General features: G+C 32.3%; 2 protein-coding genes across 2 annotated transcripts; one reads left to right on the top strand and one right to left on the bottom strand.

The window, feature by feature from the left end:
* Positions 1–2,651: 2,651 nt before the first annotated feature.
* On the bottom strand, positions 2,652–5,624 carry LOC134260013 (uncharacterized). Its single transcript, XM_062742600.1, has 4 exons — positions 5,574–5,624; positions 3,637–3,724; positions 3,393–3,478; positions 2,652–3,194 (listed from the first exon to the last, which is right to left on the bottom strand). Exons 1-4 carry the CDS (start codon positions 5,622–5,624, stop codon positions 2,844–2,846), a joined length of 576 nt encoding a protein of 191 aa, XP_062598584.1. The 3' UTR covers positions 2,652–2,843.
* A 1,103-nt stretch (positions 5,625–6,727) lies between these two features.
* On the top strand, positions 6,728–8,746 carry LOC134260012 (peptidylprolyl isomerase domain and WD repeat-containing protein 1-like). The gene is made up of 5 exons (XM_062742598.1): positions 6,728–6,844; positions 7,125–7,227; positions 7,979–8,082; positions 8,261–8,356; positions 8,655–8,746. Exons 1-5 carry the CDS (start codon positions 6,745–6,747, stop codon positions 8,744–8,746), a joined length of 495 nt encoding a protein of 164 aa, XP_062598582.1. The 5' UTR covers positions 6,728–6,744.
* The last annotated feature ends 6,215 nt before the right edge of the window (positions 8,747–14,961 follow it).

The raw sequence follows: 14,961 nt of genomic DNA, 5'->3' as shown, positions 1-14,961 counted from the left end.
TTATCGAGGTCAAAGGTCAAGGTCATTCAAAAACCTTTTAAACTCGACTTTAACACTTGAAGCTGTATCAAGCTAAATATAAAATAATAACTCTTGGGTAAGGGTAAAGGTAAAGGTCAAGGTCAAACATCAAACTCAAAGGTCAAGGTTATGTGGCATATATAAGCAATTTAAATACTTTTCCAATGACCTTTGGTGTTGTTTTATTTCTTATAATTGGAAATTTTCGTTGTTTTTATTTTTTTTAATTTATTTTTGGTGGAGCTGACATATTTCAAAACTACTAAAAAATGAATAAAGTAATAAAAAAAAAAAATGGAAAGAAAAACGTTGGAATTTTTGATTTTTAAATTATCCTGTGAGACCGGAAGTGACGGCAGAGACATTTATTCACCACTTGTACAACGCCTGCGCGTCATAAGGTCAATCTGAGGTCAGGGGTAAAACAACCAGCGCTGCAATGTAAACAATGCTAGACCGAGAGTATGTGAATAACGGTATTAGACTCGATTAAATAATTTAGGCATAATTATTTAATTTAGATAAATTGATTATTTCACTAATTACTTATTTGAGGAAGAAAAAAATAAATAATCAGAGTTTTAAGACAGGAAACCTCGAAGTATATCCCGTTTCGAATTTGCTCGGTGTTTTATATTCTTCGTGCAAGAGGTTTATTATGTCAGATCAAGTTGTATTTTCTTGCAAGGAGATAGATGATATACTCAATACAAGTTCAACAGTTGCGTGTATTTAAATTTTCAATGTTTACAAAGGTTTAAGATGCTACGGAGTACTCCAAAGCTGTGCTCAACCAGTTTTTTCTTCTGAAAACAGCTGTGTCATTTGAACTATGTTGAGATATCGACAGGATTGAATGCAATATTAGCACGCAATATAATGGTATCAGCGTTTTGTCAGTTCTTTAATTTAACTGTTTTGACATCACACTGCTGCTGTTAATTTGCTCAAAGCACTGAATACAATCAATGATTTGAATTGAATCATGTGCTTACATTGGTCTATAACCGTGCTGTGAAAAAATTATCAACATGTACAGTTGGTACTTTTACCCAGGGTAATTACCTATGCTTTGATTGTACATGTATAAATACAGTGAAACCTATCTTATCCGACAATCACATGCACTGGGAGATGAATTTTGTGTCAGAATACAAAGGATGTCAGATTGAAAGTGTAAAATAATATTAAAATTAGTAAAGTGGGAAGAAATGTTAGGTCGGAATTTACAGTCATGAGTGTGATTGATTTCACAGGTGTCGGATTAGACAGTTTTCAATGCATATGCATTTATAAGCTGTGTCCACTTCTAAGAAATTTACAGTAGGCCCCTATGCAGTATATGTTATTATCAATTTCAGTTAAGTGTACAGTTAAGCATAACATCACATTCTATTATAACAGCTGCATTCAAGCTAAAGAGTACACGCCTCCTAGCCAGAAGCTTTACGACTGGAACCCTAATCCCTGATCGGTTGCTCCTGCAGCAGACTATTTCCGTGCCAATGTTGATAATGAGTTGACCAGTCACACAGCAGGGCGTGAATTAGTTACGCTGGGTGCATCTGTCGAAAAAGATTGTGACGTAATGCAAAACTGCACACTTAAATGAAATTAATAATAAATGTGGGATATGTTTATGATCAACAGAGGCAGATGAGGATTCCAACTTTCTGTGAGAGTAATTGTGGATGTAACAATGAATCAGATGTAGAAAACTTCAAAAGTTTATAGTGAAACTTTTATACCTCGCATTGCTTTAGAGCTATTGTAAAAATAAAGTTTTGGACATGTAACGATGTTGACCTTTGACAAAAGATTAAGGTCAGACATCCACTAAAAGTTTCAGAAAATCAATTGTTTAGGGGTCCAAGCTGTTATTTTTCTCCTGAAGTTTTGAAATATGAAAATCTCCCAAAAACTTACTTTAAAATTTGATATAAAAGGTGTTTAATAAATTGGATTGAATGGATTCACTACAGAAAATATGAAAAAGTTACTTCATCATGTCCATTGATGTATTGTAGAACCATATTACAAAAGGAGTAATGGTCCTATAATACATTAAAGAACATGATAAAGTCCATAATATTTTCAAATCCTATTGTGAATCATTCATTCAATCCAATTTTAAACAAAAAATATCACATGGAAAGAATCAGTCATAGATTTAAAGCAAGTTTCAAATAATAGAAATGTAATTCATTCATTTTCATAAATTTAAATATATTTAATTTAAATACATGTCACATGTATTAATTAAATCAATATACTGTTGAGGTCAAAGTTCTCTGTGAAATTGTCACATTTCAAATGATAAAAAACTATGGGTAGACAACCTTCAGCATAATAATTATCTCTTCAATATTCGTGTGATGTAATACTTGTAGTCATTTTCATAAAACAGAAACAGGTATTAGTTTTTTTTCACATAATTAGCACTTGATGATGTGTAAGTCATTGTGTATTATGCATAACTTTTCAACTCACAATTTTTTTTTTGTTCAAGACAATAAAACTTTTGGTCATTTTTGTTATTTATAATAAAAGATAACAATATTTTACTCATCTCATCTGGAAATACATATACAATAAAACATGCTTATAACAAAGAACTAAATACCAGGGACAGACGATTTTGCTTTGTTTTAACCATAATTTTTTTTAATATCTGTTAGTTAAATTACTTTTATATTTTTAAGACAGAGAATGAAAATCGCTTCACTATAAGCTTCAATTCATTATTCCTGTTGCAGACTGAATTGTCTAGTAATGCCAGGCTTTTTCTTGACATCTTAGCCATCCAGATTAAATGTTTGGACTTATGTTGTTCTTTCATCATGGAAATACTGCATGGAAGAAGCTTTTTCTTGTAGATATGTAAAAAATGCATTGAAAACCTGAAGATCCAAGCCCGTGCAAAAATTGAACAACTGATTATTTTTTCGGTACCATTTCAAGGTATATTTTAGAATCTCTTTGAACAGCACAGAAATTTGGGTCTTTGAAGTGAAATCAGCAAAAATATGGACCTTCCTCTCCAATATCCATCTAGAGTTGCCTTTCGTTCCTCTCTCAGACACTCTCCTTTGGAATGTATGAGCCGATGGAAGATAGTGCCTCTTTTCATCAGAAAGTATTTTCAAATAATCATGGCCATTGTTCTCTGGTGCCTGTTAAATTAATTAAGAAAGTAATCAGTAATTAATCATGCACACAATCCATAGAATTTTTAAAATATTTGCTAAATAATAGTTTATAAGTAAACAAACTTTTACAGATATATACAATTGCAATTGGTGTATATATATATATTTTTTAGATTTAGTCTGTTATTTCAAACAAAAAATTGAATTATATTTATGTATTGCCTTAACAGTTGCAGATGACTCTTGGTCAAATTCATGCTGTCCATCAGTAGCTGTTGGGTGTTTATCAGCCTTTGATGCAGTTTCTACTAAAATATAGAAAGTTAAACATTTAACTCATTGAAATTCCCTGCACTCTGTGAAGTATGTCTTTTAATAATCACTCCTTAAATAATAATAACTATTTTAACTGGTATCTGAAAAGGTGTTAAATCAGTCTTATTGCCAAATAAACATATTAGTTTACCTGTTCTTTCTGGAAAACAAGATGGGGTTGCTGTTACTGGCTTATAAGATCTTAAATATTTATTAGGACGCCTTCTACTAAATGTTCCCTATATGAATAAAAATAAAATATCATACAATCTACTTAGAAATATATATTAACCTTTTTAAAAAAAATATTATACATTTAAAAGAACACACATGCAACAGTCGCCCGCGTAGCGCAGTGGTTAGAGCGTCTGCTCCAGAGTCGCGAAGTAAGGAGTCAATCCTTACGTCGCGGGTTCGAATCCCACTGTGGGACGTGGAGACCGGTCCTTCGGATGAGACCGTATAAACCGAGGCCCCGTGTCGCAGTAGGTGCTGGCATGAAAAAGATCCCTCACTGCTCAAAGGCCTTGAGTGCCAAGCATAGGACAAAATTTGTAGCCCTCCACCAGCAAGTGTGGCGTCTCCATATGAGTGAAAAATTCTCGAGAGGGACGTTAAACAATATGCATTCAATCACATGCATGATGCTACAGGTTCAATAACACTGAACATTCATTTATTCAATTTATCAAGATTTTAACTGCAAAACTGGGCACCACCTTTAAGCAGAGTGTGTTATATCCCCCCCCCCCCAATATATTGATTTTCATTTTAGCACACAGTGTGCAGTCTGGGAGGTCTCATGTAATTTACATCTATTACTTTAGTCAACATTTTTAAAATCTAATTCTACAATTTTATATCAAAATTAAATAGGGATAAGGAATCACTGTCTAGTTAGTATATTGTATCATAAGTACATGTATGCCAGGCCAGTGACATCAACGCTAGTGGGAAACGTGAGATAATTTATGCATAAAGGGTCTACTAGTATCGTTGATGCCATAGAATACTAGGCCTATACTGTATACAAAGTAGACAGCGATTCCTTAAATGTAGTACATGACATAGTTGTATACTTATAAACATCATTTATACATGTATAAAACACAGATGTATTTAAAATCCAGTCGATTTTGTTTACGTATTGTTGCATTCTTACCTTGTGGGAAAATATTGTAGTGACTCTGTTCTTGTTCCCCGTTTTTCTAGCTGGATTTTGGATATGGGCATTGTTCAGCTAGGCCTCATCTTACATAGCTTTTGAACAAATGTTTTCGTGGGCAAAAATGACTTTTGTGTAACGTACGGTTGTAATCATCATCGAGTCCATGGAGTAACATGCACATTTTTACATTTCCGGAAGATCCACATTTTTTTCAGAACACGAATTAGTGTTTCAAACTGGCAAAAGAACTAAATAGATACAGAGTCTCTAATGACGCTTCGCCATGTTTTACCCCTGACCTTGCTTGAATGACAATTGTTTGTTTCGGGAGGGGGGGGGTGGTGGTAAGTCCCAAGTCTAACATCTTTCAGTACTATGTTTTTACACTAACTTACTACATTATATTGATTACATTAACAAAACAACGTTAACAACGCAAGGGTGTCAATGAACATTACTATAGTAAAAAAGTTATGACTGGAAAAAGTTCGGGGGGGGGGGGGGTATTTGATATCTAGATGTCGAACCATGGAAAGAGAAATAGTGTAAAAAAATTATGAAGGTTACGTTTAAAGCAAACCTTTCCGGCATGCTTGAATAAACACCTTTTATGTAACACTGGTTGTTAAAATGTAATAAATGGAGTCGCTTTCTATAAACTAGTATTTAAATTCTGGATAAATAAATTTCGAAAACTTTACTATGGTAGATTTAATTAAGCATCTTTACATTCAATGAAGTTAAAGTTTGTTTGTATGCGATGTTTGTGTGTGGGGGATGGGGTGAGTTTCAATTTCAATCTCAGCGGAAAGGTCTGAGAAGTTGCAAAAGGTCCGCTCCCCTTTTTGTGTCCAAAATATATACAAGTTTTAAATTTATATTCAAATTTTTTTAATGTGGCTCTGGTCCCCTACCCATACCCAAACTGTCCCTGTCCCTTTCAAGATTCCTGGATTTGCTACTGCTTGCATAATCTGAATGACAAAACTAGTTATTTCTGTCTTTACAAACATTGGCGTCGGAAGGGGGGGTTAAGTGGAAGAGAAAAAAAAATTCCAACCTACAAAAAAACTTGACAAGCCAAAAAAGGAAAATAAGTCCTTTGCCCAAACACGAAAATCCTCTTTCGTGGGGACGGGGGGGAGGGGGTGTCGAACTTCTTTCAAATTGTTTCCAGATACTACCACTTAACCTTCCTTGGCTTAATCTGCGACGTTCTTGTTGAAGTAAGGAGGGGGGGGGGGTGGGCTTAGCCTACATGTACGCTCCAATATCTATTACCTATACCATTGCTACCTTTGCAAAAAAAAGTGTGTGTGTGACTGGGGGTGGGGGGAGCCCCCCCCCCCTACCCATTCCGACGCCTATGACAAATATATGCATGTACATACTAGTACTTTTTTCCTTCTCCCTATTTCAAGGAATATCTCTTCTAGAAATGAATTTTCTTTTAAAAAAGAATAGAATTTGTTTGAAACGCTCACAGATGAATACTCGCGACTTTGAGTCTAGTTAGTAAGTATTTTATAGATCTTTCACTTGTACACCAGTTCTGAGCGGAGGGTGTGTATGATTCATGAATATATATAATAGTTTACAATAAATTTTCTTAGGTATGACTTTTGCATCAAGAATATTGCTTTTTTATCTGATTTATATATCGAATCTATGTTATTTGTTTGACATAAATTTTCCGTTTTCCGCTCCGTTCCGTTTTCCGTTCCGTTTTCCGTTCCGCGTTTTAGCAACACCCAGTTTGTAGGGCACCTGACTGGAGATTCAGGTTAGAGCATTTTAAGGGTTACAGGTAAACAAATATTAAATGGATATATGTAGTTATTAACTAAGACAGAAACCCCTTCCAAAACCAACACAGATGCCATTTAAGGAGATTATATTCAACTTGAAAGTTTAAGATAAATAGACAATATGTCAATTTCTAATATCTAAATTAAAAGTTAAAATAATAATTTCAATCTCCCACAATAACTTTAAGCTTAGGCGTTTTCTAGAACCTAACACACTTAGCAGAAAGTCGAATTTATTTATGTACGACTTAATCATCATTTTCCATTCCGGAAATTAAGAAAAATGACAACAGAAAGCGGCAAACGTGAAATTGACGACGTAGATGATGATGATTGTATCGGCCCTTTGCCGGAAGAAGCTGCAAAATCTAAGAAGAGGAAAGGTTTGAATTTTTGTTGGCGTTCTGATTATAGTTCACTCTCGTTTTGCTTAAGTTTTGTATTTTTTTATCAGAGAAAATTCGAAAGGTCTCTGTTTTTATCATTTAATAAATGATTTATAAATGTTTTTTTTCCCGTAGTTGATGTAGAGTTTAATTTGTTCAATATGCTTTAGATCTGCTGGTCTTTCCTAAAGTCTTTGCCATTTATTTAATCAAAAGTCAGAATACAATCTCACAATTATAAAAAGAAGTATGTTGACGTTCACTCTATTTTTTGTAGTGTTGGAATATGAGCAAGTTTATTTGGACAATCTCCCAAATGCAGAGGCATATGAGAAAAGTTATATGCACAGGGATGTTGTTACTCATGTGGCTGTTTCCAAGTATGAGTTTTACATCATGACAAGTTCAACAAAAAGGATAAGATTAAATTCATACTATGACCAGGTCCAGTCCAAAGATTATTTCTACCTACGTAGCTATTAATCAGTGTTAATAGCTACGTAGGTATTTAAACCTACCCAAAGAAGCTATTTGTACCTACTTTTTGTATTATCTGCATTTTGTGGCCAAAAGACCGAATGGCGGAACATGGTGAATACCATTTTTTCTTTATACAGTCACACTAATGATGAATAAGACAAAATTTTTACCAAAAAATGATTACTTCATGAATTGGCAATTTTACATTTGTTTCTATGAAAAATTGAAAGTATACAAAGTAATCATTTTTAAGCCAAATTTTTGTCATATCCATCATCAGTGTGACTGTATCAAAACATTTTGTGCTCACCTTGCTCACAAAATGCAAGTAAAGCAGAAAGTAGGTAAAAATAGCTACTTTGGGTAGGTTGAAATACCTATGTAGCTTTTACTAGCTACGTAGGTAGAAATAGTCTTTGAACTAGACCTGATGACATTTAAATTCAGCACACACTATATTCTTTCAATATAAAGTCAAGATTTCGGAGTAAATTTCTCTTAGACATGAACATAAATCACTAAGCAATTACAAATTAGAATTTGTTGTGATCGAGGCTTAAAATTTGTATATAATTTTTTTTTCTCTTGAATTTGTCTCTCCTGATACAAAATTCCTTTTCATATGACTTCTTTGCAATTGAAATTTCTCAGATATGACTTTATTGTGACTGCAAGCTGTGATGGTCATGTGAAATTCTGGAAGAAAAATGAAGAAGAAGGAATTGAATTTGTCAAGCATTTTAGAAGTCATTTAGGTATAAAATTATATATATATTTGAAAATTAAAATAATTTATATTAAGTTTTGATGTACTGTTTATGTGCAGTAGAAAAAAGTTACATTAAGTATACAATTTTTTGCAATGCATATACGGTACAATATGTAATTCTAAATCATAATTTGCAAGAAATGAGAATTTGTTTTCATTTACAGGAAATATTGAAGACCTAGGAATGAGTGATAATGGAGAGTTATGTTGCACCATATCAGATGACAAATCAGCCAAAATATTTGATGTTGTTAACTTTGGTATGTGTCAGGTTCAGTTGAGCTCAGTCAGCTCACTTTACATATAAATGCAAGTGTATACATGTAGAACTATTATATCTTCTTATTTAATATTTTCTGGAATCCTGTGATATACTTATTAATTTAAAATTGCCACAAATATATTTAATTTTTTATCATTGCATAAATGTGAATGTTACATTACCAGCAACTAGAGAATTAATTTCAACGTTTTGAAATGAAGAACTACTTGTTATCATATAACACAAAAATAATCTTGTTGTATTTCTACTGTTTGACTAGTTCTTGATTTATGTAGACATGATAACAATGATCAAGTTGACCTTTGCTCCCTTGGCCTGCGGCTGGCTGTATAAGTCAGGGGACATCATTCAAGCACTAGCAGTGTAAGTTATGTATGGAAACTATTACTGGATTGTTTGGAAGATATATTGGTATTGAAATGTATTTGGATGCATCACAATTATTGTATATGTGCATAAGATACATATATATATGTGAATATATGAATGCTATAAATTATACAGTTATGGAATGGGTACGAGGGAAATAGCAAATTTATGGTTGCCCGAGGGAGGAAACTATTTCCCGAGGGGGCTTTCTCCGCCGAGGGAAATAGTTTCCTGCCGAGGGGAACCATAAATTTGCTATTTCCCGAGTTCCCATTCTATAACTGTTTTATTATATAAAAACAATCATAGGTGATTTAATTTTGTTTAACCAGATATTCCGACATTTTAAAAAAAAAACACTGTAGAGGCATAATTACAAATGCATGCGGTTTAACACATTGTATGATAGTAATGCATCGTATTCTAAAACAATAAAATTATTTTTAAAAAGTATTTTCACTGACATTTCGAAGAATTATCATTGTCTTCATTTTGCTAGAATTCAAGTATGATTTTGACATCGCATGTCGAAATGTTTTGACGTCATAGTTACATTGCTAATAACATGACGTCACAGACTCGAGATTCCTTGAATGCTCCGCCCACTGAACACTTTGATTGGTTAAAATTACTAATAAATATTCATGAGGGAGTAGTCCCAGGGAGTAGCTCTGATTTTCCAAGGAGTAGTCTTCAGATGAGGGCAATAGTCTCTTCTCGGGGAAATAGACAGTTTCATGGTATTAATTTTATATAGAGTAATTACAGTAGAGGTATCAAAGTATAATTTCCCAGACTTATATTTATAATATTAGTTATGTTTTAAACACAAACCTGTCAAGGAACACATGGTGACCTTTAATTTGAAAAGTCTGCACAAGTATTTGACAACTCTTTTTCCTTTAATCATATATGAAAACCTAAAATCATAACTGTAGCCATCTTCATAACATTTCATAAATATCTGGGAAAAAAAATTGTTTAATGAGATTCTTTATAATCATGCAGCTCACATATGAGGCAATAATGGTGATTTAATTGACAGTGAAGACCCACCTATCCAATTCTTAATGTACCCTATTAGTAAACAGTCTTTGAAAACCCTGGACCTATTCAACTTTTCATTCTCTCTTCATCACCCCACAAAGGCTACTTGTGCTATTTTAAATTCTGCAGATGTGAATATTTTGCAATATTGTTGAATTTATACAGATATTTTTATTGCTACATGTACAAGTACCAACCTTGAAAAAAATTCTCTTGACAGGTTTGCTACATATATATTCAGGTCCAGTACAATCACTAGATTTAGCTACGTAGGTATTTTTGATAGAAATAAATTACTTTGGTAGCTAAATAAAGCTACTTCAGGTAGGTGAATAAAGCTAACTAAGTAGGTAAATCAAACTATATCTAATGATTGTACCAGGCCTGATAGTGTCTTGTAAAAAATCTTCTCTTCTCCATAATCAACATGATCAAGTCCCCATTAAAATTATTTATTTATTTATTTTTTATATATCAATAAGCCTTTTTATAAGGTACATAGTATTATAAACCAAGATCCACCTACCTGTTTCTTTTTCAAATTCAAACATTGTTGATTCGGTATCATCATCACTACATCCGACTTGCTACCAAATGAATGTTCGCTGTCAGAATCATATTCATCAAAATCAGAGCCAGAATATGAAGACTCGTTAGCAATTCACGCACCTGGATCTTTTTCTGAGGACGTACAAAACGGTAACAAAACGTCTCAGGATGCCACAATGTTTACATGTGGTTACGGAAACGTACATCGAACCCGATGGTTTTCATAATTTTTATGCATTTTATACAGAGGCCACTAGTATATACGTAACAAATTACTTTCACAGGAGGGACAATTTTCTTCAAATCACAGATAATTTGTGCCTAAAACGATTAGATGACAGACATCTGTTTATAAACTTCGTAAACATAATCATTATCTACCTTCTCTACAGAAGAGCGCAACAGGGGAGATAATTCTAACAAAATCTAAATAAAAAGTAAAATACGTTTTTACACAGGAAAAGCAGGAAAAAATATATTTATAGCTTTTATAAAATTAAAAATAATTTTCATTCTTTATATTTGTAAATATTTTACACAAAATTCATTAAAATTACTGTTTAAAGTAAAACTTATAAAATCATGAATTTTTCCCTCATTTGAATTTGAGGTAATTTCATTACGATATAACTTTTTTGTCCTTGAGAGTCCAAAGGTGGATTTTACATATTGTTTAGATAATATCCCAGAGATTCTTAAATGCACAAAATTCTGAAAAAAGAAGCGTTACTTTCCAAGAAATGTATCCCTGAATATTAACAAAAAATGAACCATTGCCATTTCTTGGCACCATGCCAATATTTGTGCCCTCGGGACAGCCTTCTGTATAGGGGTTTTACAAAAAAATTGATTCCAACTTAATTTTACGACTTATTTCTATGAGAACACATTGCCCTTTTATTTATATATTGTTTTTTCTTTTTTATTTTTAAATATTGAAATTGTCATTTTTACACCGACTTTTTTGCATTTTCCTTTGAATATTGACCAAAATGAATTATTGGCTGTTACTAAAAATAGAAACAACCGATGCAAAAATAAACAACATATTTCTGACTCTCAATGGGTGTCCTTTAAGTTAATAATAAAAATTAGTTTGTTCTTGAGAGTGCCTACCAGAGCATTTTTCTATATATCTGCATGGTTTTCTCGTAGACAGGCTCTTAACGCGGCTACAGAATTCAGCAAAGCCTTAAAAAATCCAAAAAAATACGCAAACTGTGCATTAATGTTCTCTCTACAACCATTTGTTGAGAAAATGTCCTAAATTATGCACTTTTAAATGATAATTTCAAGTTCAAAACAATGTATCGTTGTCTTCAAAAGAGTGTAAAGAACCATGAAAGTAGTTCATGGATAGCAGCACGTGGTCTATTTTTAGCACAAAATTTTGTTTTCCAGACCTCTTCTTAATATGGAGGGACATAACAATCTTTAAATATAGAAGAGAATTACAAAAAAAAAATATTTCAAATAATATGAACACTTTTAAAAGAGGAAATGTGTTATAGTGTTCTTGAAGTAATTTATTTAGTATTATTTAGTATTATTTTCAAATAGCTGTTAAATAGTGTACGTATTGATATAAAAAAAATCTTAAACTCTTTGATTCCAGGTAGGGAAAAATGAGCACCACCAAAGTTAAAAATTAAGAGTTTGTAAGTTTGCCACAGATAACTTATATATATCTATCAAAAGTTTAATTATCACCATTAAAACACAAAGAAATTAAACACATAAAATCCATATGAATGACCTTGTTTTAGTACCTACTAGTACGAGGGGTGATAAAAAAGTTCGCGAAATATCTCTATACATGTGTATCTACAAAACCACAATTCACATTATAAACAAATTTGGTGCCAAACACAAGTTCTATAAATAGCATATGCTGAATAAAGTTTTGCTCACAATGTGAAAATGTCGTCATTATGCAGGTACTTGTGACGAAAAATGGTTGTCTCAGTGGAACTCGTTCAACAAACGACTAAAATATTTATGGTATATCTTAAAAATGCCTTTGGGAGTAGCGTATAAGAATTTGTTCACCGTTTATTAAGACAAAGACTTCCTATAAATTCAATCAATGACTGGATAGATCGTTTTAGTGAAGAAGGAAGGCAGATGGTTAGATGATACTTGTTATGTTGCCCGGTGGAAGCAAGTTTGAAAAGGGATGTGTTTTTAATTAAGCAATATGCTATCAAAGACCTCCAATTTACATTTTGAAAAATACTTGAAAATTTCAACAATAATATAACTATCAAATACCTAAGATATCGTTTATTTTTTGATCACCCCTCGTATACTCTGTCAAATAAAACATTTACAATTTTCGATCATTACAGGGAGAACATTTGAAAAGGCAATAAAATCATTCGATGGGTTTAAAAGATTTAATGAATAAAAAAAACTTTTTTTCTATTTGCCCATTTTGTAAAATTACAATTTTACAGAGTAAAAAAAAAAAATAACATAATTAAATTTTTTATACCATTTTTTAAAATGAGTTTGGTGGTTCTCCCAACTGGGAAAAATTTTGGGGTGGTATCTATAGGTGAGAAAAAAATTCCTTAAAATTTAAACATATTTGTTGACGGAAAAAAAAAAATATCGTGAAATGGGATGTAAAAAAAATTGAGTGGGTTTTCTAGGGGCAGGGAAGAGGGAAAAATTTTTTTAACAATGGCTCAAAGGAGAACATGTTCCATCACATACTTAAATAAAACTTTTTGAATTTTTGGCACTTTTTTAAAAACAAACATAGGAATTTTGGGGGGGGGGGTTCCCTTTACTTTTTTTTGCGATGATAGACATAGCATATGCAATGGCCCTTTTCTTTCAAACATTGTGCTTGCTTCTAAATTTCAAAGAAACAACTAAAAAATTTTATCAAGCTTCGTATGTTCAATGAGCGAAGTTAAGTTGTAAAAAAAGACATATGCGTTTTTATGTCCAAACATTACTCCATACAATGTGTGATATTTTAAACAATCTAGCTATTTATGTGAGGTGCCTAAAGGAAATTTGTAACTTTTCCATTTTTTTTATAACTGCTAAACAAAAAGACATATGTACCCAAATTTTCGAATGTAAGACACGTAATTACATTTTTTTTTCATGCACCGCATATTGTTTAACATTTTTAAATTAAAGTTAGATCCCCCTTTTTATACCCCCTTTGAAAAAAACTTCTATCGCCACAAAAAAAAACCCACATAAACACATATGTTTAGGACATTTTTTTTCTTTTTTTTTTAGTTTTAAAAAACCAAACATTATCAAACTTTTCCATGAAAAATTAAAATATCAGGAATAAAGCACTATCCACAGCAATATATACATGTGCCAACCACGTGTCGGGAATGATATTAACAAGGAAATTCGAGCTTTAAACAGAACAGTTTTTCCCGATTTGCTGGGAAAGGGGTTAAAATCGTTTTTTTCATTAATCAGACATGCATGAAAAATAAAAGTAGCAAATAATATAACCTAATGATTATTATTAGTAATTTCTTGTCTTGATGTTATTATGGGCGTTTATTCTAAAACAATGTTATTGAACTTGTGTGGAAAAGGAATGGCGGAAATAAACACATAGCTTCAGGGAAATATAAAAAACAAACAAAATTATGGTAATACAAGAAAAAAGTAAACAAATGGTTGTAACCATATTATCAATGGATCAAACTAACACCATATTCAATGCATTTTTATCTGTAAATGCTGTAGCTGCGCAGTTCTAACATGTTAATTTCCTCAATTAAAACAAAATAAATCAATTATTTACTAATTTTGTATTAATGAAGAATTATTTTAGCATTTGAGTAACTTTGGGCTAGTTTAGTAGAGTATTAAGCGCATTCTTGGTATTTCTTATCTTACACCAGACAAATCCAATATGGCTTGACCCCCCCCTTAATTTAAAAGCCAGGGTCAAATGGAAAATTGTTGGTTAAAGGAAGGCCTTCTAACAAGAAATACACCCATGAAATATAATTCCCTAAATAAGGGTTTAAAAAGTTATTGTAAGGGTTTTAAAGATTTAAAAGTGGGCCAAACTTGAGGTAAGGTAAAAGGCAACTTTTTTGTACCCAATAAAAGGTCTTGGCATAATGGAAATACTTTTTTAAGTATAAAACACTACCTCCAACTATTCAAAAATATGGCTTTGGTTAAATTGGAAAGTTTTTGTTAAAAGGGGGAAAACTAAGGTCAAGGACACATTGGAGAAAAAAATTTTGTCAAAAGAATCTACTTATGATGAAAGTCATAGCCCCAAAAACCAAAGTTATGGACAAGGGTAAAGTTTTGCGGACAAACAGATAAACAGACAGACAGACAGGGACGAACGGCCCAAAAACCTCATCCCCAAATATCGATTACAAGGGCATAATGATAAAAGTACAGAAGCCTACGCAACTGAAATGGAAATTGGAAAAAATTGCCACTTTTCAGCTTTTTCCGCAAGCGGAAAGGTAACGTAGCTGAGCGTTCATAAAATCCCCTTTTCACAAACTTGGAAATAAATGTCAGAAACCTCCTATCTGTGGAATGGGGAAATTTTAAACTTCTTTAAATAAAAAAATCCAAAATAACTTCAAAAGGGGATTTTTT

This window comes from Saccostrea cucullata, unplaced genomic scaffold (genome assembly GCF_032062105.1).
Source record: "Saccostrea cucullata isolate Sc308-1 unplaced genomic scaffold, CSIRO_AGI_Scuc_v1 ctg10993, whole genome shotgun sequence".
In the NCBI taxonomy this organism is placed as follows: Eukaryota; Metazoa; Mollusca; class Bivalvia; order Ostreida; family Ostreidae; genus Saccostrea; species Saccostrea cuccullata.
The sequence above is the reverse complement of the archived record's forward strand: the minus strand, read 5'-3'. Positions and strand labels throughout refer to the sequence as shown.